We start from the raw sequence: 22895 nt of genomic DNA on the forward strand, positions 1-22895 counted from the left end.
CACATCTTTGGCAGCTTTTTACGTTTCAGCATTTTGATATGTTTCCAATAAATTTTGTTTTTAAAAAGTCAACATAAAAAAAAGAAAAATTATTCCCTTGGCTGAGCAGGCAATGCTCGGTGCCGCCCCAGGCAGGGCACGGCCCGGCTCCACCGCTGTGGCACGCACAGCCCTTGGCACATGGCCCCCCCCGGAGATCCTCTCTGCTTGGGCTGCTCAGAATTCGGTCAAGCCGGTGGCTCTCGGGTGCACAGCACCCCCCCCCCTCAGTTCATGAACTGGGTGTACCCCTCTGCCCCGGTGACAATGACGTCCATCCAGATGCGCATGGCCTCGGCCGAGGGTGCCACCATGTAGTAGAGGCGGTCGTGGGTTTTGACGCAGAAGGTGAGCGCGGGGTTGGGGCTCTGGGGAGGAAAGGAGGACAGGGTCAGTGCTCTGGCCCCCTCCGAGCAGCGGTGTGCCCTGCTTCACTCCCCCGCAAAGCTCAGCACAGGGGTCCTGCCGTCAGCACCCCGAGGAGGTGGCACCATTAGGGGCCATAGACCTCTCTGGGAGCATCCCCGGCTCAAGCTGCCACGCTGCCTCCTGCCTGTGCGGCAGAGGGTGATGCGGGGAGATGGCGATGCTGGGGGGTCCCGGCGGACACCAGGGCAGCGCAGTGCCCGGCTCTCACCTTCGCCGCGCTGCGGAGGTGGTCGTAGTAAACCTCTTCGATGGCTTGGAAGTAGATGACACCTTTCAGCTTTGTCTCGTGTTTATCTGCCGGAGAGAAGGAACCAGTGTTGACTGTGGTGCTACGGGCGATGGCACAAGGAGGGAGCAATGGTGTGGGGCATGGGGCAGTGCAGGGACTCACCCACATAGTAGGAGAGGGTGCGCTTCATGCGGTCAAAGACGAACCAGCGCTTCTTCCAAGACTTGATCTTGCCACCCATCTTGACCAGGTAGCCCTTGCACATCTTCTCTGTCAGGATGACGTGGTAGCAGGTGTCCACGCTGTGGCCTGAGGACTCGATGTGCAGCCGCAGGTCGAAATCCTCCTTGCGGATTGGGAGGTACCGCGTCAGGGGACGAGCCTGGAAAAGCAATGCAGCCCTGCAAAGTCCGCTGGCAGCGGCGAGAGCCGTGTCTCCCCGCCGGGACCCCGGGACACTGGTGGGGAGCTGGGTCTGCCTCGCCAGCCAGGCTGGGAGAGGGGACCCCACGCTGGAGGGGGCAGCCCGCCTCACACCTGTGAGAAGTGCTTCTCCCGCAGCTTGACCTCTTTCTCCACCAGCTTCTGCCGCCGCGCCGTCTCGTCCTGCAACCGGCGTTCCAGCTGCTCCCGGCGCCGGCGTTCATCCTCCAGCGCCTGCCGCCGCAGCTCCATCTCCCGCTCCTGCTGGCACGCACAGGCGCTCAGCCCCGGGGATCAGGGACCCACTCCCCAGCCGGCTGTGGTGCCGGTGCCCCTGCTCACCCGGGACTCCATCAGCCGTGACTTCTCCGCGTGTGCCTCCTTCAGCATCTTCTCCATCTCCTCAATCTTCCCCGCCTCCATCCCGCTGGCACTGCAAGACAGCCGCAGCTGCCATCCCAGTGGGAAGGACCTCGAGCCAGCAGCGTGGCCAGCAGATCGGGCTGTCCCTCTGGCCATGGGAGCTGGCCCCGGGGTTACCTGGAGATGTTGTCGGGCGAGCAGGCAGAGTTGTTGCCGGTGGAGATGCTCGTCTCCATGCTGTCTGAGCTCTCCAGGCTGAGGGTGTCGTACGCGTGGTCCAGCTCCTCGGCCCGGGGCCCGATGCCATGGGGACGGTGGTGGTGGAGGATGGAGTGATGCACGAGTGGGGGGAAGGCAGCGGGGAAGGGGGGCTGCCCGTGCAGGGCTTCCCACTGGGACTGAGCCTCGGCGGCCGCTTTCTGCTTCAGCTCTGCCAGCCGCCGCTTCTGCTCCTCAATCACCTGCTGACCTGCGCAACAGGAAGAAGACAACAACGACTAAGCGCGCCGTGCTCAGAGCCGCACCATGGCAAGTGAGGCGACGGTGCAAGCAGGAGAAGATGCTGCAGGTGCTGCTGGAGCCGGGGAGGGATGGCGGGTGCAGAGGTGGGAGCCGCCATCACAACTCCCTGGTGAGCACGGCAAGCAGCATCTGTCTGGGCAGGAGGAGGGGGCCCGGGCAGCCAAGGGGGCACATGTGCCAGGCTGGCAGGAGCAGGCTGGACAAAGCATTAGCAGGTTAGGGATGCACAGGGTTGTCCCTAAGCGGATGCCAAGAGGCACGCGGGCTCCTGGGCTGGTCATGCCCCTCCTATGCATGGCAGAACGTGCCAGCAAAAACAGCCATGCTGCTGCCTCCAGGCTGCTCTAGGCAGTCCAAGCCGCCCCATATCTCTACCTGGTAGATCACCCGGCTGCAAGGGCTCTGCTGGGAGCGGCTCAGCTGGAGACACGCCGTCGGGCAGAGGGGTTGGGAGGGAGAAGGAGGGAGAGAGGGGGGAAAAGCGAGAGACCGTGAGAGAGGCAACGCATCCCGCTGGACCACCGCCGCTGCCGCCCTCGGCCGGGCTCCCTTCTCCATTGCCTGAGTGGCAGCAGAGGAAGCATCTCCCAAAGTCCCACCACCCCGTAGAGCCAGGACATGGAGCTGGAGCTTACCCTTCTGCTGCAGGGCCAGCTGGCGCTTCATCTCGATGTCTTGCAGCGTGGCTGCCAGGTTGCGGGGCAGGCTGCCCACTGGGCTCGGTGGGCCCTGGGCAGGACGGCAGGTGGTCAGCTGTGGGGACGGGGACGGGGGCTGGCACCGGGCACGCAGGAGCCGTGGCCGGGGTGGCCATGGCCGTGTGACACCCAGCTCCCCCCAGCAGCCATACCTTGGGTGAGGGGCTGCGCCCCAGCACGCAGAGGTTGAGCTGTGAGGACGAGGGAGTCACGGTCTTCATCCGAGGGGCAAGGGCACCAGCGTCGCCCTCCGTTTTGGCACGATAGACCTGAGCACAGAGACACAGAGGTGAGAGCGGCACGGGGGGGCTGCAAAAGCCCCCGTGGATGGATGGCTCAGCTGTCGGCGGGGCTGAGCATCCCCTCCCCAGACCCTGCCCCTGTGTCGGTGCCGTCTTGGCAGGGGGTGCAGGCAAGAGGAGACAGCGGCTGCCTGCCCCAGGCGTTCTGCCCACTGTGGGTCTGCTCTGCCCTTGCCCGCTGCAGCAGCTGGGTGCCTGGCAGCACCCAGGGTGTGGAGCCAGCTGGAGCATCTCTGCACTGCCCCGCTCCTGCCGCGGCCGGCAGCCCCGAAGCCTGAGCCCCAGCGGCAGGGAGCCAGGATTACCTGGAGAGGCTTGTGAGAGGAGTGAGCTTTAGCTGGAAGCGGAGGAGGGGAAGAAGGAGGAGAGACAGAGGAGGAGGAGGTCTCAAAGCCAGCCATGACCTCCTGGTACCACTTCTCTAAATCAAGAGCTGGGAGCCACACGGGGCCCCCCAGCAGCTGCTGCTCCATCTGGAGAGAGACGCGGCGTGAGAAATGAGGGAGGGCAAAATGCAGCGAGAGGGACATACGCACAGAGATAGAGAGGTCGGAGTATCCCTGCCTGTGACTGCACTGCCCCTCCAGAACGGGACCTGCAGACCCCTGGGGACCCCGCGCACTCCCTGGCTGAGTCCCGGCAGCTCTGGGACCCCCTTGCTGCTCATGGGGCCGGCGAGACCCAATGCAAGTTTCAGAGGGGCACAGAGACCCCCTGCCCTGCACCGCAGGTTGGGTAGGGCCCAGGCAGGCGGCAGGGCGCCAGGCAGGCAGTGAAGCAGCGGGCAGGGCAGCGAGGGGTGCACAGGCTGGCAAGAGCCCGGGCTGCTGCTCGGCCTCATCCGCAGCTCACCCCTTCCCGTGCATCCCCATCACCTCCCGGGGACAGCGCGGGGGCAGAGGGAGGGAAACAGGGCACAAACCTCTGCAGAGACGGAGGGAGAAGAGAGAGATGGAAGAGGAGGAGGAGCAGCACAGCCTGAGGATGAAGGAGCCGGAGGGGCGCAGCCCAGCGGGGAAGCAGCAGGGGCGTGGAGGCCACCCAGGATGCCCGAGAGCTGCTCAACGGTCACGTACTGGGCAGAGAGAAGCAGATTAAACCAGGAGAAGAGGCTCCAAGCAAGGGCAAGCAGGCACAGGGGAATGAGCAGGTGGCTCCAGCCCCCAAAAGAGGGTGCCACGTCCCCAGGAGGAAGGCCAGCTGGTGCTGCCTGCCGCCCTGGTGCTGGACACCGGGTCAGGTCCCCGCCTGCTCTGCATCCTCCTCGCCTGGGACTGGCAGCCAGGACTGGGTCCAACAGGCAAAAGGCCGCCCTCCCGCCCCGCTGGGCACCCACTCTACTCCCCAGCGCTGCTGCCGCTGCCCCAGAGGGCAAAGCCTGTCTGGAGCAGGCGAGAAGCGCTCCCTGGCAAGACTGGGCAGCTCCAGCCTCTGCTCCCTGCTCAGCTGCAGCTGGACAAGTCCCCCAGCCCAAGAGAGAGGTGGGTTCCGAGCACCAGGGCACACGGGGAGGCCACGTGGTCTGCAGCATCCTCGCTGCCCGGGATGCAGAGGGCAACCCAAGAGAGCAAACCCGAGCATGCTCTGGAGCGGGTACCTCGTCGGCTGCGGGAGGTACAGCAAGCAAGAAAGAGCGCTGAGCGGCAGCAGGGGCAGCAGCAGAAGCTTTAGTGTCCGGGCTGGGGCCGTGCGCATTGCTGCAGAACCTGAAAACGTCAGACAGCCTCATGTACTCCTAGAAATCCACGGCGGAGGAGAAGGAGGAGAGTTAGACCCATGCACTGGCATCATGGCGCTGACTGCAAAGCTGGAGCAAATCTCCCTGCATGCATGTGCCCCACCACCACCTGCCCAGCCCTTCCCTGCCTTGCTGCCCTCCCTGCCTGCGGCTGCCTCAGTGCACAGCACCACGCGGGGAGCGAGGTGCCCAAGCTGGGCTGGGCGTCCCAGCACGCTGCCTCGCTCCTGCCTTAGGTGCAGCTTTGCTGGGTGCAGGCTGGGGACAGAGTACTGCAACCTGCCCTGCCGAGGCCCCAGGCGCCTTCAGCTGTTCCCATCACCCAGATCTTGGGGTCCCCCGGGGTCTCTGGCCACAAGCCCTCCCCAGTGCGACAGCACCAGATGAGGCACCTCGAGCTGCTCCGAGCCAACTTAAATTCCGCTTCCTCACCCTTTCTGAACCAAACATGCTAAAGCCGTGGATTTGCTCTTTTTTGGGGGGAAGCCAGGCTAGCAGGACCCTAAAGGATGCTGTCAGGAGGTGCCCAGACAGTGGGTAAGTGGCGGGCAAGGGGGAAGCGCAGGGATGCCTGTGGCACACGGCGCCACGCCAGGGTTAAAACTGAGGGCGGCAGCGGGAGCCGGGATGCCTGGCGGGCTCAGGAGAGCACTCGAAATCAGGATCTGAGTGTTAATGAGCACAGCCGCTGGAGAGCTAAATGAGAAATGCCCCAGCCGTGCCATCTCAGCGTGCTGCTGTGGGGATGCCCTGCTGCCCGAAGGCGACGTTAGTCCGCAGTAAGGGGTCTGGTGGTGGCTCAGCCAAGGAGGGGGCAAGCGAGCAAGCACGTGCAGTTAGTCCCGTTACCTCTTGTGCCTTGGGGTAGGAGCGGGCGGCAGGAGAAGCTAAGGAGGCAGCTGCTGCTGGCAGGGGGCTCAGGGGCTTAGTTCCCTCCAACAGCTCATAAGGCTCTGAGATATGGAGGGTCTCCTGTTGGAGGGTAAAGATCACGTAGGCAAGGTGGGCACAGGCAGCAAGGTGGCAGCAGGAGGAGCCCCATTGTGGGCAGGCGCAAGGGGGCTCTGCCATCCTGCCCCTCTCTGCAGCAGCGGGTCAGGTGGTACCGCGGTCCCTGAGGGCATCGTGGCTCTGGCTCCCCATTCAGAGCCACGAGCAGGGCAACAGGGTGACCCACTAACACCTAAAAGCCTTTGGACATGATTGGAAGGGGTCCCCCGTACTGGCACCAAGACAGCCCCACGCTTGCTTCTCTGGCAAGGACGGGACCCCAGGCAGTGCCTGCCCCGGGTGCTCCGCAGCCACGCTGAGCCCTTCCCTCATGGGTACTCGCAGCCCTCACCAAGCTGCCTGTTAAAAGCCTGGACTGCTGCGGGGCTCCTGCAGCACCCGAGCAGCCTGGCAGGTGAGATGCTGCTGCTTCCAAGCCTGGCTCTGTTGCGTTTCCCTCCCTCCCAACCTGGCAATGCTCTCTACAGCCCACGGAGAGGCTCTGAGCAGCCGGGAGCACCCGACTCCAACCAGAAGGTGCTTGGGAGCACAGGAGCCGCTGCAGAGCAGAGCTTGTGGTGCACCAGGCTTGTCCCTGCTGGAGACAGCGGCTCGGGGCGGCAGGAGAGCAGCCCTAGGGACCATACCCCCCTCTCCCCACTTACCTCTCTGAGAGCTGAGGACATTTTGGGGAAGCTCCTGCCGCCTGTGACGAGCTGGTATCGCCTCTCCAGAGACACGAGCTTCTCCTTCTCCTGAGCGCGGGGTGACAGCGAGAGCAGAAGCAGCTGGTGGTTACTGGCACCCCGTGACCAGTCCCCCCCAAACTCACTCCAACTGTCAGCACCTCGGCAAGAGCCAGCACAATCTTGTCCCCTGCCTCAGGCACCCCCAGGGTTGGGGAGCGCATGTCGACCCCCCGACCCCTGCATTACCTTCTGTAGGAGCTGCAGGATGCCGTTCCTCTCCCTGGCCAGGCGCTCGGCCTCCTGGGCACTCTGCAGCCGGATCTGGGCAGCCTGGGCGTCCAGGGCAGCCACCCGCTCCTGGGGAGCAGGCAGCGGGGATGAGCTGGCCGCCAGCGAGCCGTGGGGCTCAGCTGGACCTGCAGGGCGCAGCCCGGCCGTGCCGGACCCGGTGCCCCCCTCTCCCCTACCTTCCTGCGGGCGATGCTGCGGTGGCACTCGGCCCGGCTCTGCAGGAGCTGCTGGCCCCGCGCCTCGCGCTCCTCCTCGAGGCGGCTCTCCCGCTCCAGCTGCTGGAACTCCAGGTCCTCAAACAGCTTGGCCTCCATCTCCAGCGCCTCCGCCTCCTTCGGACACACAAGGGCACAGCGGATCACTCCCTCTGGATGGGCACCTCTGCATCCCGCAGGCAGGTCTCCCACAGTGAAACCTCCTGCCGTGCCCCTACGTCCTGATGGTCCTGGCCGGGAACGGGAACCCATGGCAAAGCTTGTCCACGGTGCCCTGTGTGGACAGGCAGGCAGCTTTCCCTCCTGCTCGGCACCAGCAATGTGGGAGACACCGGCAACCTCTGCCCCGCTGGAGAAGGCGATGGAGGTACCGGGCACTGGCCAGGTCAGAGCCGTCACCCCCATGAGATGAGGAGCTTGCCACAGCCGGGGGCTTCACCCAGCCCTCGGAGACTAGCTGCCCATGTTGAACCGCATCCAGGCCGGTGTCGTACACCATGTACACCATGCACTGATGTAACCACCAACACGCGGCCCTGCATCACCAAGCTGACAGGCGGAAGAGCCCCCACGGACGAGCACCGTGCCAGACAAACGCCTGCGCGTCCTCCCAGCCTTCAAGCACCGACAGCACACGGTAGCACTCAGCTCAGGGTCTGCCGGTGCCGCCCCAGCAGCAATTGCACCGCACTCCCCGTGGGGATGCGTTTCACCCTGCTCTGGGAGCAGGGCAGCCGTTGCTATTGTGGCATGGCACAGCACCACCAACATGGTGGCTACCAAGGGCTCCCGTGCACCGGGACCTGCCTGCCACACGCCGGGACCCGCATCCAACATTGGGGTGCCTGCCCCAAGCAGGCTGCAGCGAGGCGCGTTTATCTGCACAGTGAGGGCCAGGCGGGCGCCAGCCACGGGCTGAGGAAGGTCAGCCACTACCGGAAAATACCAGATAATGGGAAAAAATGCTGCAGACCGGCGGTAATGTAAACCGACAGCACAGTGTAAAGAAACGCTCGCGGGAAATAGCTGGAACCGGATACAGGAGGACCCGGCGGCCCCTGAGGCTCCCCAGCCTGCCCTCCTCTGCAGGGCAGGATCCATGCTCCTGCCCTGCCCGGTCCAGAGGAGCACGGTGGCTCCGCGGCGGGGGGCAGCCCCGTGCTCTGCCGAGCCAGCACTGCACCCCGGGCCCGGGCGAGCGGCAAGCTTACCAGGACAGCGGTGCCCGGTGCCAGCCGCCTCCAGCCCGGGTGCGATGCTCCCAGTGCGGCCCCGGCTGGTGGGGAAGAGCTGGCCTAAGCTGGAGCGGAGGGAGATGGGCCATGGTCCAGGAGGGGTGGGGGGGAGACACTGACCCTTCGCATCTGCTCCCGCAACTGCTCCCGCATTGACTCGGGGCACTTATCAAGGTGGCTCTTCGACTCATGGTAAAGCGCCCGGAGTTGCTCTAGCTCCTTCCTTTCAGCATCAACCTTTGCCCTTTCCTGAATCAGGGGAGAACGAGACAGAACAAAAAAAAAAAAGAAAAGGAAAAGAAAAGGGGGGGGGGGGGGGGGAAGAGAAAACACACCTCAAATCCACGCCATGCAGAAGCTGCAGAGTTAGAGAGGGGCTCAGCTGGAAAAAGAGGGGGCTCGCGGAGAGGAGCATCATGGCATCTACAGAGGGGTCGAGAGAGCAACAGCCATGGGGACCCAGGCTGGGTGGTGTTAGAGGGGTTACGGCCAGCCCTCGACCTCAGCCTTGCGTTTCCATGCCGAAAGCCCACTTACGGGCAGCGAAAAGATTGATGCTCACAGCACGGATAAAGTCATCCCGATCCTGCAAGCAGCTGCACCATGCGCGCTTTCTGAACAACTGCTAACTAGCTTTGTTAATTGATGCTCACCATCGGGGACGCTGCCAATTAAGCACAGCAGGTCCTGTACGCAGGCTGAGGAACCACGGACCACCCCTCTCCATCAGAATGAGAGGGCTGCCTGCGGGATGGCAGTGAAAACGGGAGACTGAGGTCCAACCCTGCTGCCGCAGCTGCTCAGGGTGCGCTGAGTTACTGTCGGGAGCAGACACTTGCTCCTGGCCCCAGGAGGAGGGGGAAGCGTCCCCAACCCTCCCTCCCACAGCCGCAGGAGCAGCACAACGGAGGCCAGCGACATGGGGCTGGTGTAGGGGATCGCCTCCCGCAGCTCTGGCAGCCCCAGACAGGGGCTAGGCGTTGGGAAACACACGCTGCAAGAAACCCCGCTCCATGCTGCGGCAGCGCAGAGACGCGGGGATCCATGCAAAGGGACACGGGGGGACACGCCGGGGGGAGACAGGGCTGGCACAGATGGGCGCCCCAGGACAGGGGCTGCAGCGTTCCCAGGGGGCTCCCAGGCATGCAGAGATGTCAGAGGTGACGGCAGACTTCAGAGCAGGCACCGTTAGTGCAATTAGTGCAGGCTAGTTAGGAAAGCGGGTGGTTAGGTCAGCAGAGAGGTTGGGAGGGGGATTTCCCTGTGTTCCTCTCCTGGCTCTGCACGAGGCTGCCCCTGGCTAGAGAAGATGCCTGCAAAGGGCTGGAAGACCAAAACCAGAACAAAAACCCCAAACGCCGTCGGGGCACGGCTGGAAGGCGCAGATGGCACGGGCCTGGCCACAGGCAACCAAACAGCCTGGGCACCTCTAGCCACGGGGCTGGCCAGACCCCCAGGGATGCTGGCGCTGCATCATGGTGGCACAGAGCCACCGGCGGGACCTGGGCATAGGCTGCATGGGGATGCTGGCCAGAGGCAGCCAGGAGTCAGGTCCTGGCAGCTCTCCCGCCGTGGAGCATCTCACCCAGGGCCATGCCACGCTGCCCGCAAGGCTGCGGAATGGCCGGCAACCAGCAGCCAGGACAAGCGTGCCACGCACGCAGCAGCACGGTGCCTTCGGGCATGGCTGGCAGATCACGGCAGCAACTGCACCAAAGACAACTCCAGGGGAAGGGGGCCAGGATCCCCCTCCTCAGCCACCGAGCCGAGTGAAACACCCACAGCGATTTCCCAGCCACCTCCAGCAAGCTGAATGCTACAGTGGTGGCCGCCATCACGCGTGAAGACGCCCCGACAGGCAGCAGACCCGGGGGGACTTGCTGCAAGACACAGCCCCCCCAGCAAGGGCAGGGAGCGCCAAGGCCCCCACCCCGGGGTCAGTGCTGCCCGCTGCAGGCAGCAGCCGTCTGGGAAAGCCCTGCAGCACAGAGCCTCCCCGCAAGACCCCGCCGGTGCAACGGACGGCGGCCAAAACGCATCCCAAAGCATCAGCCCTGCCCTCCTCCAGCAGGGCTGTAGGACCAGTCCCAGGCAGACAGACAGACAGACCAACCCCCCCCACAACGCGAACCCAGAGGGGATGCTCCTCGATGCCTCTGCAGAGCTCGGGGACAGGAGAATGTGTCCCCAGGAGAACGCCGCAGCACAGGGCACTGCGGCACCAGCTGCAAGCACTGGGGTGGGCATGGCACAGCCCACAGTGGGGGATCCCTGCCCCGGGACTCACCTTGTCCCGCTCCTTCCGGATGCTGGCGTCCAGGCTGGAGAGCTTCTCCTGCAGCTGCTGCACCGCCTCCTGCTCCTGCCGCAGCCGCGCCGCCTCCGACTCCCGCTCGCCCTGCAGCAGCGCCCGCTCCATCTCCGCCTGGACAGGCACGGCTGTGTCAGGGTGGCTGCCCCGCCTGGATCCGGCTCATGCCCACAGGATCGGGCGCTGGCTGGTGAGGGCAGCGAGCCACGGGGGACCCAGCGGGGCACCCCGTCCCCTCACCTCTCGCGATGTCTCCTGCAGCTGCTGCTCCAGCTCCTTGACGTGGCCCTTCAGCTGGTCCAGGCGGCCAAGCACACTGGCGCGCTCCTCCTCCAGCCGCTGTGCCTCCTTGGCCCGGGGGCCTGCCAGCTCCTCGTGCTGCAGAGAGGGCAGGTTGGCATGGCACAGCACGGCACAGCACGGCATGGCACGGCACGGCATGGCCATCCCCTCACCTCATGGTGGGTGCTCTCAGTGCTGCTGCACTCCTCCTTCAGGTTCTCCTCATCCGACCTCTCCAGGCTCTCCCTCTGTTGCAGCTCCTTGGAGGCATGGCCCAGAGTCATGGCACCCCTGGGCACCCGCTGGCCAGCATCCGCATCACCAGCCAGGAGCCGGTGCACGTCGGCCGGCTCAGTGCCATCCGTTTTGGTGTACTCGGCACAGAGGTTCAGGATGGTCTCCAGGCGCTGCCGCTCCTGCCGGGAAGAATGGTCAGCGCAGCACCCACCCCAGCACGCACTGCCGCCAGAGCCCGCAGGACCCCATGCTGATGGCAAGCACTGGGATGCGGGCCTGCTCCTTGCCCTGCCGGCACGCTGGGACGGGCTGGGGACATTGCAAAGCCCGACGCAGCCTGCCCCGACCCCACGCCAGAGCCAGGCACGCGACGTGCCGGGAGCTGGAGACAGACTAATTTCAGGCAGCAGTGCCGGCCGCCAAGCACCTCTGCTATTTCCAGACAGTGACTCAGGCCGCCCGCGCCGGGCGTGAGTCAGGGCTGAGCAAACAGGGCTCCGGCAGCACGGCCCCCAGGACCGGCAGATGCATGGGGCAAACCCCACCCAGGCAGCTGCTGGCTCTATAAAAACTCCGTCCACCCTAAATATAGACACAGTGCCCACAAAGCCACAGCACCGTCGCTGGCAGACGTGGCCCTGGCGGGGCTGGACGAGACGTGGACGGTTTTGCAAAGCTGGGGGCACCACAATTTCAGCCGGCAGCCCTGCAGAGCCGTGCCGACCCCATGGGTTTCCCCGGGCTGCTGCAAGCCAGGGGCTTTGTGCTCCCAGAGAGCTGCCATGCACCGACAGCTGCTCCTGGCCGTAATCCCCCCCAGATAAGCCGGCAGCCTGGCAGCTGCAGCAAATCCCCGAGAGCCAAGGGCTGGGTTTTAAAGCAGCAAAATCTGAAAGGCGTTTGCAAAGAGGGTGTCCCATGCTCAAACATGGGCCCACGCCCCCCCCCCCCTCTCCCCAGCCCCAGGTCTCACCAGGCGCTCCATCTCCTGCTCCCGCACCCGCTCCTGCCGCTGCCGCCGGTGGTACTCCAGCAGCTCGTCCTCGTTGTCGCTGATCTCGGTGATGCTGTTCTTGCGCTCCCGCGGTCCTGTCGGTGGCCGCGGGTCCCCCGAGGTCTTTCTGGGGGCACGGGGGCTCTGCCGGGGCGAGGGCATGGCTGGGGAGCCCAGCCCGTATGCTGGGCTTAGGCAGGTGCTGAAGCTGGGGCGGCGCGGGGCAGTCTCTGCCAGCAGCGGGGGCGAGGGGCTCCCAGCGCCCCTTGGCTCCTCTGGGCCCTTGCGCCTGGCACGGGGGCTGCCGGGCACCTCCCTGCCCAGCCGGGGCTGCGGGGAGGAGGCGTCGGGGGCTGCCCGGGGGCTGGCGGCCCGGCGCGACAAGGAGGGGCTCAGGGGGGGCAGCTCCCGCATGCTCTCCATGTTCCTCCGGGCTGCCCGCGGGCTCTCAGGGGGCTGCAGCCGGGCCTCCAGGACTGCCCTGCCAGCCGGCTGCCGGCTGGGGGCCGGGGGGTCCCGTGGTTCCCGGAAGGGGCTGGGGGGCCGCTCCTGCAAGGCTGCCCGTGGCCGCGGCGCTGCCCTGGGGGTCAGCCGGGGACTGCCTGCCCGGTGGTCCTCGAGCCTCTCAGCCGGCCAAGGCTCGCCGGGACACCCACTGGGTGGGGGAGGCGGGCACTGGGTGGGTGGCTGCAATGCGTGGTTGTAGCTGGAGGAGCGGAGCGGGACAAGGGGGGGCACGGCTGGACCCTGCTCCTGGCTGCTGGGCGAGGGGCTAGTGTAGCCGCCGCTGCTGGCTGGGGAGGAGAGGGGGGAGAAGGGGGGGGAGGTGTTCTCGTAGCTGGAGCCCCCCGAGGTGGCCCCGGGGCTGGGTGGGGGGGACAGGAGGCAACGCCCACCCCCGTTCACCACTGGGGAGAGGGGGGACCGGCCATGGGCAGGTGGCTTCTTGCCGCCGGGGGACGCTGGCTCCTCCAGCACCAGCGAGTCCATGATGTCCTGCAGGTCCTTCTCGATGGAGCTGACGAGGGAGCTATGGCTGGGACACCCGCGCTCAGCCGGCTGGCGGCCACCGTTCACCAGGGCCTCAGGCTCTGCGGGGAGACACAGGAGCAGGCGTCAGCGTGGCGGGTGCCCCCCACAGCCCCTACCCAGGCTGGGGTCCCACGGAACAGCCCTGCATCACCCTTCCACCAGCCCTGCAGAGCCAGCGCCGGGTCGCAGCTCCTCTCCTCCTCACCCTGAGCTGCCTGTGTGCCGCTGCCACCGTTTCCCATGCCGGCTGGGGAGCCAGGCCAGGGAGGAGGCCGGCATCCTGCTGGCCCCCATCACCAGGGAGACAGAAACCCGATAGCGCAGCCCAGCCGCCTGCTCCCGACATCCCTGGGCTGCCAGCAGCTCCCAGCCCCACTCCCTGGGGAGCAGCTGCCCACAGCAGCCACCGGCACCCACCACTCATCCCCAGCACGTCCCCGCCGCTGCCCCCGGGGGCAGAGATGCAACAGCCAAAAGCCACCGAGCGCAGACCTGCGGCGCGTCCGGACCCACCGCCACGTCGCCCGCAGCCTCCCCGCGCCCCTGGCTGGGGTGCCCCCTGCCCGGGCTGCCCCATCCACCCGGCGCAGCACCGATGTGCCTGTCACTCAGGGGACGAGCTAATAGTGGCAGGCGCAGAGCCTGGCCAGGACGGCGTGCCAGCCAGGCTGCGTCACCCCCTGGCACCCAGCGGCTCCCCCGTGGCAGCCGGCAGCGCCTCCGCGCCCAGAGAGATGTGGAGCAGCCTGCCCGTGTGATCTCGTCTGGTCCCGTGGGGCAGAGAGGGACCACATGGGGACCACGCGGGCAGCAGCCGCGGGATGCTCCACAGTTGCAGGATGCTCTGCGGCCACGACACCTCCCCACGTCCCTCCTCTCGTTCCCCAGCTGCGGGGAGCGCTGCCTTCCCGGCACACACGTGGCATGAGGAGGCTGCCAAGCTCCTCTCCCCGTGCCAGGGCGTGCCGGTCGGGGCAGGGAGAAGGGCTGCCCGCCCACAGGCTGCTGCCGCGGGTTCGGACATCCCCGGGAGCCGGGCACGGCGCCGGACCTGGGCGCAAGCGCTTGTCCCATCAGCCCCGCAGACAGGCAGACACAGCAAGATAAGCAGCTGGCGAGATGGAGGACTGCAGCCGGGGAAACGGCCTTCGCAGCCTCCGCATGACCACCCCAGCACGTAAACACCAGTTCCAAGGCAGCCGGGGGGGAGTCCCGCACACCCTGCATCCCCGGCATGGGCTGACGAGTGATGGCTCTGCCACAGCCAGGCTGCGCAGAGGCGGGAGCCATGCCTCACTGCCCTCACAGTTACCCTCTTCCAAGGTGATATTAATCATTAACTAACACCAGCACAGCTGCCGTGCCGAGTCAACGGCCGGCACATCCGTGGCTGGGCACGAGCCCCGCTCCCTAGTGCGGCAGCCCAGGCAGGATGGGGCTGGGAGAGCATTGTGTGCCGGGAAGGCTGGCGGCGCAGGACAGGGAGTGCCCCGGCGTCCGCACCGCCCTGTCTGGGATGAGGTGGGGTCACCTACTTGCTGACAGTCCGTAGAGAGCCGCTGGGCTCCTGCCCCCCGCTGGGATCATGCTCTTCATCCACTTGGCCTCGGCAGGGTGGTTGAAGCGGAGGAAGGTGGCCTGGCCCAAGCAGATGGTGCACCCTGGGGAGAGAAGGGAGAGGGCTCAGCCACCGGCCGGCCGGCCACACCAGAGCGGTGCCGGAGAGAGGCGAGGCAGGAGCTGGCGCAGGCAGGCAGCCAGGCGCTGCCTGGCCCTACGACGCGTCCCCAGGAGGGGAGCAGGCTCCTGCCGTCAGCAGAGGCTTAGGGGGAGGCTGAAATCCAGGTCACTCCCCGGCAGCTGTAGGCAGCGCGTCGCAGGCGCAGGCACAGCTGGGGTCCCCGGCGGGGGCTGCACTGCCGCGGGGGAGCTGGCGGCACTCCAGGGCCTGCGCGGCTGCCAGCTGCAGACAAGACAGCTCCTGTCCCCGGCCGCAAAGCGCCTCTTCTTGGCCCAAAGCGGCAGCCCTCTCGGGGGAAGGCTGCCGAGCGACCGCCGGGGAGGAAGGCGGCTTGGGAAGGGGAGCAGGGCCGCATGCTGCCTGCTCCCCTGCTGCCTGCTCCCCCACTGCCCGCGGTGCCGGGGAGCCGCACGCCGGCAGTGGGGAGCGGCGGGCGGCTGGAAGGCTCCGTGCTGCAGACACACCCCGCTTTGAAGCGCCTGCCAGGGCCCCGGGGAGAGGCTCGCTCTGCACTGACAGCCGCAGCCGAAAATCCCTCGCCGGAGGGGATGCGTTTTTTGGAGCAGCCGGCAGCCCAGGCTCACGGCAAGGCTAATGAGAGGCCGTACAGATGAACGCCATTGCCGCCGTGGGGGCCTGGCTTCCTTGTCCAAGCGCCGGGGAGGGAAGGAGTCGTGCTCCCTGGCAGGAGCTGCCGCAGCACCCCAGCTCAGCGAGAGCATCCTGCCTGCCAGGCAGCGATGCCTGCGCCCGGCCCCGCAATGGCTCCTCCAGCCCAGCCGCCCCCCTGGCTAGGGGCATCACCGACCTGTGCCTTCCCTGCGTGCCGGGCCCCGGCGGAGCCGTTTATCACCCCGGCAATGCGAGGTACTCCCAGCCCACGCCCCGAGCATCGGCCTCGCAGCCCCATGGCTCGTCCCGCTGTGGCCGGGCACAGACGCTGACCCTGCCCTGCGGCATCCCTGCCTGCGGCCACCCAGGCAGGAGAACCGGGGTCTCGGCTGATCCCTGCCTGCACCCCCCGGCAGACCACGGCTCTCGCCACCCACCGTGGGAACGGCGGGACACGGCAGGACCCCGCGGTCCGTCGCGCCCCTTCTCCGGCGGCCACGTGGCTCCCATTGTCCCCCAAGGGGACGCCCGCGGCGGCGCCCACGCGGGTGGGGTCCCCCCTCCCCGGGGAGAGGCAGGGGAAGGCGCAGGGGGGCTGCAGCGCAGCCGCTCGGGGGGGGCGGGGGGGAAAGGGGCTTTGCAACCCGCGGAGGGACGAGAGCGCTCCCCCCCACCTGCCCCCGGCGCGGACACGCGTGGCCCCCCCCCCGCGCCGCGCCGCACTCACCGCGCCGCCGCCGCCGCCGCCCGGGCAGCGCCGCGCACCGCCCCCGGGGAGGGGCGGCGGGCGGGCGGGGACGGCGGGGGCCGGGCTTCACTCTGCCCCGCCGCCCGGGCGGAGGGTCCTCCCCGGGAACCGGGGCAGGGACGGAAAACGTGACACGGGCCGTGCGGGGAGAGGGGACGCCGTGGGGAGGGACCCACGGCTCTGCCCACGCTCCTCCGGGAGCGGCCGGCGCGAGGCGGGGGGGGGACACACAGCAGGGTCCAAGCCCCTCCGGCCACGCAAGCACAGCGGCGGGTCCCCGGCAGCGATGCCCCGGGACAGCCGAGTTGTTTTCTTCCTTCATCTCCCCTTCCCAAACCTGGCTCAGCATCTCTGCTGTTGTCTGGGAAGCGGGTGCGACGGCGGGGACCAAACCCTGCCTGGCACCGCCCAGCCGGAGTTGCTTTCTCCCTCCCAATCTCACACGCAGCACAGCCCCGGGACGTGCGGCAAAGCCAATTCCCAAACGGTGCCAGCATCCAGCACATCCCCACCCCAGGGCAAAGAGGCAGGAGCATCACAGCTAGGATGCGCAATTGCAGGATGAATCCATAAACACCCCGATACCCGATGGCACAAGTTCGCCTGCGAACATCGGGTCCTGCTCCGGATGTTCGACCACCCCTACCTTGGGTGAGGCGTGTGGGCCGCCGGAGCGGCACGCCGTCGATGGCGCAGGCATTGCCGCAGGGGTGCAGGGTGAGCGTCCCCCGCACGTTCTCGATGTAGCAGTGCTGAGGCGCCAGCCCGGGGCCCTGCAGGACGATGTCCCTTGCGGCCGTGCCGATGGTGGTCCTCCCTGCCGGCAGAGAGGGCGGCTCAGCGTCCCTGCTGCCGGCGTGCCCGCGGGGACCCCTGGGCAGCCGGCACTCACCTTCCTCCAGGGGCAGGAGCGTGACAGCGGTGCTGAGCCGGCCGCTGCCCAGGCTCACCAAGTGCGGCTTCTCCGTTTGCACCTTCAGCCCCTTGCCCGTGTCGATCAGGTCCAGGGGGCTGTTCTGCAGGAGGAGAGGGGAGGGATGCTCACAGCTCCCGCGGCTGCAGCCCACTCCCCTGCGCTGCCCACCTGGCTCGGGCTGCTCGGAAACAGCTGCGCACGCAGGCAGGGAGCGATGCCCAGGCACAGCCGTGCACAGGCAGGACAGTCCGGCAGCAGGACGCAGGAGCTGAGGGCTCCTTCCTGCCCATGCTGCCCGCCCGGGGGAGCAGAGATGAGCCTTTGTGGGAGCAGGAGAAGATCCCCGGGGCTTGAGCTGCATCTAAGAGGATCTGAGCTGCCAGCCACTTAGCTCAATTGGCTTTGCCACCGATCCCATAATAGGATTGGGGCGAGGAGAGGCCAGAGGGCAGTGCCGGCTACCTGTGGCAGGGCTGGCTGCGGAGGAGAAGGGCTCCAGGGTGGATCCCCGTGCTCCCACAGGGCAGAGGTGCCACAGCCCCACGCGCTCACCTGGATGATGGTCTGGACTCTGCGGGTCGGGCTGGCGGGGATCCTGCCGGGTGCCTCCATGGTGCCCGCTTGGAGACGCCGGGTGCTCTCAGGCACAGGCTGCTGCCAAGAGAAACAGAGGACATCAGCACAGGTGACCGCGCTGGGCACGGCTCTGCCGTATTCCTCCCACACATCCCTGCCGGCAGCCCACACATCTGGCAGCCTGAGCACGAGCCTCGCAAACCCTACCCTACCCCAAACCGGCGTTTGCCAGCAAGGCAATTCCCCTCCTGAGCTCCGGTCTCCAGCCCCGCAGCAGCTGCCTGAGGCCAGCGAGCATCCCCGCCTGGCGAGGCACATGCCCCCATCTGCCCAGGGATACCCACACACGCGCCAAGCAGGACAGCACGGGACACGGCGCCGGAAGGAGCCGGCACGCTGGCTCAGCTTTGGGGAGGTGGTGCAGGAAACACATGCCCTAAACACTGAGAATGATGGGCAGCCAGACCCCGATGGCCACTGGTGGACAAGGACATGCAAGTACAGCATCCAGCTGTCCCCAGCAACATCTGCCTGCCCATGCGCGGCCTGCCCCAGCACACCCACACATGCCATGAGTGCCCGTCCCCGGCACCTGGGCACACACCTTTGCTCCTGCACAGCCGGGCAGCAGCAACACTTTGGGGTGCACAAGCCCAGCTGAGCGTGCCACGTCCCTGCCTGTGCCCCATGCGCCCACACCAGGCTGGCAGGGCTGCTGCCCACGGGATCAGCCACCCACTGCCATTTTCCGTGCCGGCAGGAGGCAGCTCGGGGAGGAACAATTTCCGTCACCCGGCGCCCACGCCACTGTCACAGCCTGGGATGCTCCGGGGTTACTAAATTTACCGTCTGCTGCTCCTCATGTCCCTCCCTTCCGCCTGGGCCTGGCCGAACACAGCTTAACCCTTCCTGGGCAGGCTGGGGCAGTCAGACTGGGGAGCGCTCCCACCCCTGTTAGGGACCCCGGTTCTGGGGCAGCCGGGGGCACTGGGAGGAGCCCCTGGCTCAGCTCCCTGCAGCATCACCTGCAGTCCTGCCAGCCCTGGCGTCCGGCAGGGCAAGGGACCCCCCCACGTTGTCCCCCCCCCCCCGGCTCGGCCAGCGCCGGGCTCGCCTGCGGGGGCGAGCGGGCGGCTATTACACACTGTGGAAAAAATGAAACACTGGAAAACACCAGGCGTGGAATCCAGGGCTGGGACGGAGCCCGGGCAGCTCTGCGCGACATCAGGACCGGCCGCCCCACAGCGAGGGCTCCGTGGGGACTGCGGCTGCCCCGAACGGATTAGGGACAGCTTGGCTGGGGCAGGGGGAAGAAGAGATGCGGTACCCCAGGAGCAGCTCCCTGGTGCCCGCCGGCTGCTGAGGTGGGACCCCCCCCACTTTCCCTTACCTGCCAGCTGGTGCTGGCCCGGGTGCTGAGCAGGACCGTTTGCGGCAGCATGCCCATGTCCCCCGGGTGCAGGGGGGCCGCACTTCCCAGCATCGGGAAACCCCACAGCCCGGCCGAACCTCTGCCCCTCGCCTGCACCCAGGCCCCGCTGCCACAATGTCCGGGAAGGAGGAAAAGCCAGGAGGGGCCGGGCTGCTGCATAGGAAGGGAGCGGGGCCACAGTGGGATCCTGTGCCTGCATTAACCCCTTCCCAGCATGGCTGTGCCAGTGGGGCCGGTGAACATCATGGGAATCCCCCAGCCCCGCCGCCCGGGGGATCTGTCCCCGCTCCTGCCTTTCTCCTGCTGCCCAAACTTGCTCCACCTAGCACACCCCGCTCCACAGGCAGCCCTGCCTGCCCATGAGCTGGAGGGTGACCCTGGCATCTGGCTGCTCCCCGACACCCACCCTGCCCACTGACAGTCCCTGGTCCCCCGGCATTGCCCTCCGCCCCAGCAGAGCCCCTTACCTGGCTCCTCACCGCACAGGAGACTCCTGCTATCCCCCCAGCCCGTCCCTTGGGGGGTGCAGCCCCTCTCCAGCCGGCTCTGCCGGAGGAATGTGGGGCGGGAGCGCGGCCGCCCCGGCCGGCGCCCCACCACTGGAGCGGACAAGGCAGCCTTTCTTCTCCCGCCACCGCCTGCAGAACGCGCCGCTTGTTCCCGCCGTGGGAAGCGGCGAAGGCAGCAAATGCCAAGGGGTCGGGCTCGGTTACCGCCAAACAGCCCACGGCCCCCGTGCCCCCCGCGCACAGGGCTGCCCGCTCGTCCCCGGCCTCCTGGAGGACAAAAGCCCCTTTCTTCTCCCGACGCAGGCAGAGGCCTCACCTGGGAGGACGCCCAGCCCCGCCGCCACGGGGCCCCTGCCGACGCCGGGCGGGCTGCACGCGGACACACTGCCCCACCGCCACCATACTCCCGGGAGCCCCTGCACCCCACTGCCCGCAGGCTGTGACCTGCCTGCCTGCCCCGAGCCCACGCGGGCAGGGGCGCTCGGGGGGTCTGCTCCTGTCCAACCCACTGCTGCCCACCGAGACCCAACCTGGGCACGGCACAGCCTGCCTCGCACCCCATCAAGTGTGGTCAGGTGCCAGCAGCCAGCTGGCAGACCCCGGAGCTGCACCACGTGCCGCTGGCCAGGGCACAGCCAGGGCATGGGCAGCCAACCCATGCTCGCTAAGGGCTGTGCCGATGCACCGGAGCGCAGCCTGGCACCCTGCCATGAGCAGGGTGCCCAAAGGTGCCCCAGCTGCCCCCCGCCCGGGATGCAGCATGCAAGGGGCAGGCTCACGGCATCCCACGGCATGGCCTTTCCTCCCCACCCGCAGCCGAGTGAGTCACAGGAGGAAGCCGGAGCGGCCGAGCTAACGGGTGCACACCACACAGCATCGCAGCCTCCGTCCAACTTGGCTGCCTGCTCACTCCCCATCTGCTAACGCGCTTAGGGTGCGCTTACCCCTTCCCACACCCTCTGCCCCAGTAAACAACCGGCCCTTCCGCCAGCAGCTGGGAAGGGGGAGCCCGTCTCCAGCACAAAGACTGAGGGGAGTGAGGAGCCTGCTCCTGGCCACTGCCTCCGAGCCGGGGGCTGCCCCACGCCGAGCAGGGGAGACCCAGCCGGCCCCATCCCACCCGGGCGAGGGGCGGCGGGGGCTGCTTCGCGGTTGCTGGGGCGACGCAACGCTCCTGGCAATAACATCACCGTAAATCAGCTGCCAGACAGCTCCGGCGGGAGCCGAGGAATCCCGGCCGCACCCGCTGATCTCAGCGCTCCCGGGAAGCACTCCTGCACCGCTGTGGCGCGGCACAGCTGCACTCCGGCCGAGGCCCCGCCGGCATCGTGCCCCGGGCTCTCTGCGGACTGGGGTATGCCTGCTGCGTGCTTGGGCCAGGGAGGGTGCGCATCCCTGCTTTCCTGCACCCGACGTTCCCCGAGGTGAGCCAGCTCCAAGAGCCGGTGATGCCATGCATGGTCCCAACTGCTGCCAGAGCTCAAGCACCGAGCCCAGCATCAGCATGTGCCTCCGGCCACCAGAGCATGGACGGGGAAACCACCACCGCTGAGCTCCAGGACCCCTCGTAAGGTTGCACGATTGAGACTCGTTCCTCAAAGCCCTCTCATAGCAAATGATGGCTTCTCATCTGCAGGCCAGACGCTCGGTTCGGCTCAGGGGGAGCATCTGCGCTAATAACAGCTCAGGGACCGCGGCACGGGATGGGTTTCATGGGTCTCGGATCTGGTCCCTGGCACGAACCCATCACCCAGCCCTGCATTTGCTGGGAGAGGGGCAGGGGTGAACCTCGCCTCCCTGAAATGGGCATCGCTCTCTCCGTTCCGGTGTCTGGCCATCAGCAAGTGCCGCCTTGTCACGCAAACCTGCGGTTCCATCACCCTGCATGGCACCCTGCCCGTTGCAGCCCCGCGCACACCAACATATGGCATCGTGCGGCAACCCCAAACGTACGAGGAATTGCTGAAAAAACAGCTGGGCAGCACTGCCCTGCTGCTGCCTGGTCTCTGTGCTGCCTGCGGCGCTCGGCCCGGGGATGTGCCCTGCTGCAGCCCCTGCCTGGTGCCCAGGGAGGGCCGGGGGCTTGCAGAGCAGCCGGAGGGGTGGGAGAGCGGGCAGCCCTTCTGCACAGCAGCTGGATACCTTCTGGGGCTGCCAAATTCCTCGGGCTTTCTGGCAGCGGCCAAAGGGGCCGTGGCGAGAGCGTGTCAGGAAGCTGGAGTAAACAAGGTCCCGCCGCGGAGCGGGGTCCGGCCAGGCCAGCGCCGTTCCCAGGCTCCCCGAGAGGCATCGGGGACGGCAGGGGCAGCCTCGGGCCAAGCACCGTCTCCCCCTGCAACCGCCCACGAGCCGCAGCAGGATTTGGGGATGGGAGGGCCTTCCACGCGGGGCCGGCTGCTCTCAGGGCTCCCACGCCAACAAACTCGCCACCGACGTGGGCCACCGGATCTGGCTCCAGCTCCCGGCCCACCCACGCCCTCCCAAACTGTCGTGCGATGATGGGTTTTACGGCTGAAGGGGTTTTCCTGCTCTCCCGCCTGCAGGCTCCTTCCCCGCGCCCCTCCTTGGGAGCCCCCCAGGCAGGCGGGCGGGGACCCCCACCGCGTCCCACGCCTGGCCCCGACACGGGCCGAGGCAGCGGAGCCCCTTCCCCTCACCCCTGCCGTATCCCGCTGCCCCCGAAGCGCTGCCCGGCGGGCTTCCTAAGAGCAGGGGCTGCCTGGGGCACGAGTGGGGGTCCCATCGTCCGCCCGCCCCCCCCCCCGCGTCCGTCCGTCCGGCGCCGAGAGGGACGAGCTGCCCCCGGTGCTCGATGCCGGTGCGCCCGGCCGGGACCCCGACCCCATCCCCGCCGCCGCTCACCTCCGCTCCGCTGGCCCGGCAGCCCCGTCCCGGGCTCCGCCGCCGCCGCCGCTCCCCTCCACTGTCCGCCGGCGGCCGCACCCCCGCCCCGCCCCGCCGCCCGCCCCGTCCCGCCCCCGCGGGGACGAGGGGCGGAGGGACGGGGCCGACCCAGCCGAGGGGGCCGCTCCGCCCGCAGGACCCGCCGGCCCGTCTGCTGAAGGACCCCCAAGACCCTCAGCCGGTTCCTTCGACAATACTCTTTATTTGATTAAAGACTCGGTATTCTCTGTGTACACTGGAATGTGCTCTATTCCCTAGGCCAGTATCGTACAGGGTTACAAAAAGGGGGGAGCTCGGCTCGGTTTAAATATTACCCTCCAACGAATTTTAGGAAAGAAAAAAAAAAAAAAGCTCCTCGGATGCTTGAACTAACCTCGACTCCATTTTAAAATCATACAGACAAGTGACTCTCGAGCACAACCGAGTTAATGGGATTTG

At 67.3% G+C, this 22895-nt stretch overlaps 1 protein-coding gene across 10 annotated transcripts; it reads right to left on the reverse strand.

Annotated features, from left to right (window-relative positions):
- Positions 1–4: 4 nt before the first annotated feature.
- PHLDB1 (pleckstrin homology like domain family B member 1) lies at positions 5–22460 on the reverse strand. Of its 10 annotated transcripts, none has more exons than XM_076358530.1 (25): positions 22416–22460; positions 17589–17690; positions 17013–17136; positions 16767–16937; positions 14555–14680; positions 11967–13078; positions 10930–11172; positions 10715–10852; positions 10451–10588; positions 6890–7045; positions 6669–6779; positions 6399–6488; positions 5593–5715; positions 4603–4740; positions 3928–4080; positions 3311–3478; positions 2856–2972; positions 2641–2734; positions 2381–2425; positions 1661–1952; positions 1463–1553; positions 1235–1381; positions 860–1079; positions 677–762; positions 5–407 (listed from the first exon to the last, which is right to left on the reverse strand). In XM_076358530.1, the coding sequence occupies exons 2-25, from the start codon at positions 17646–17648 to the stop codon at positions 267–269; spliced, it is 4284 nt and encodes a 1427-aa protein (XP_076214645.1). In that variant the 5' UTR covers positions 17649–17690; positions 22416–22460; the 3' UTR covers positions 5–266. The 10 variants fall into 10 exon arrangements, with proteins under 10 accessions (XP_076214645.1, XP_076214644.1, XP_076214647.1 ...); XM_076358529.1 differs by having other exon boundaries at positions 2641–2758; XM_076358532.1 differs by lacking the exon at positions 4603–4740 and having other exon boundaries at positions 2641–2758.
- Positions 22461–22895: the final 435 nt, after the last annotated feature.

The sequence above is a fragment of the Aptenodytes patagonicus genome, chromosome 23, assembly GCF_965638725.1.
Source record: "Aptenodytes patagonicus chromosome 23, bAptPat1.pri.cur, whole genome shotgun sequence".
Classification (NCBI taxonomy): Eukaryota; Metazoa; Chordata; class Aves; order Sphenisciformes; family Spheniscidae; genus Aptenodytes; species Aptenodytes patagonicus.

Coding starts and splice junctions, on each gene's coding strand:
- PHLDB1 (XM_076358529.1), bottom strand. CDS start 17,648: ATGGAGGCACCCGGCAGGATCCCCGCCAGCCCGACCCGCAGAGTCCAG. Junction 14,681..16,766: donor GCCCACACGCCTCACCCAAG/GTAGGGGTGGTC, acceptor TTCTCTCCCCAG/GGTGCACCATCTGCTTGGGC. Junction 5,716..6,398: donor TGTCCTCAGCTCTCAGAGAG/GTAAGTGGGGAG, acceptor ACCCTCCAACAG/GAGACCCTCCATATCTCAGA.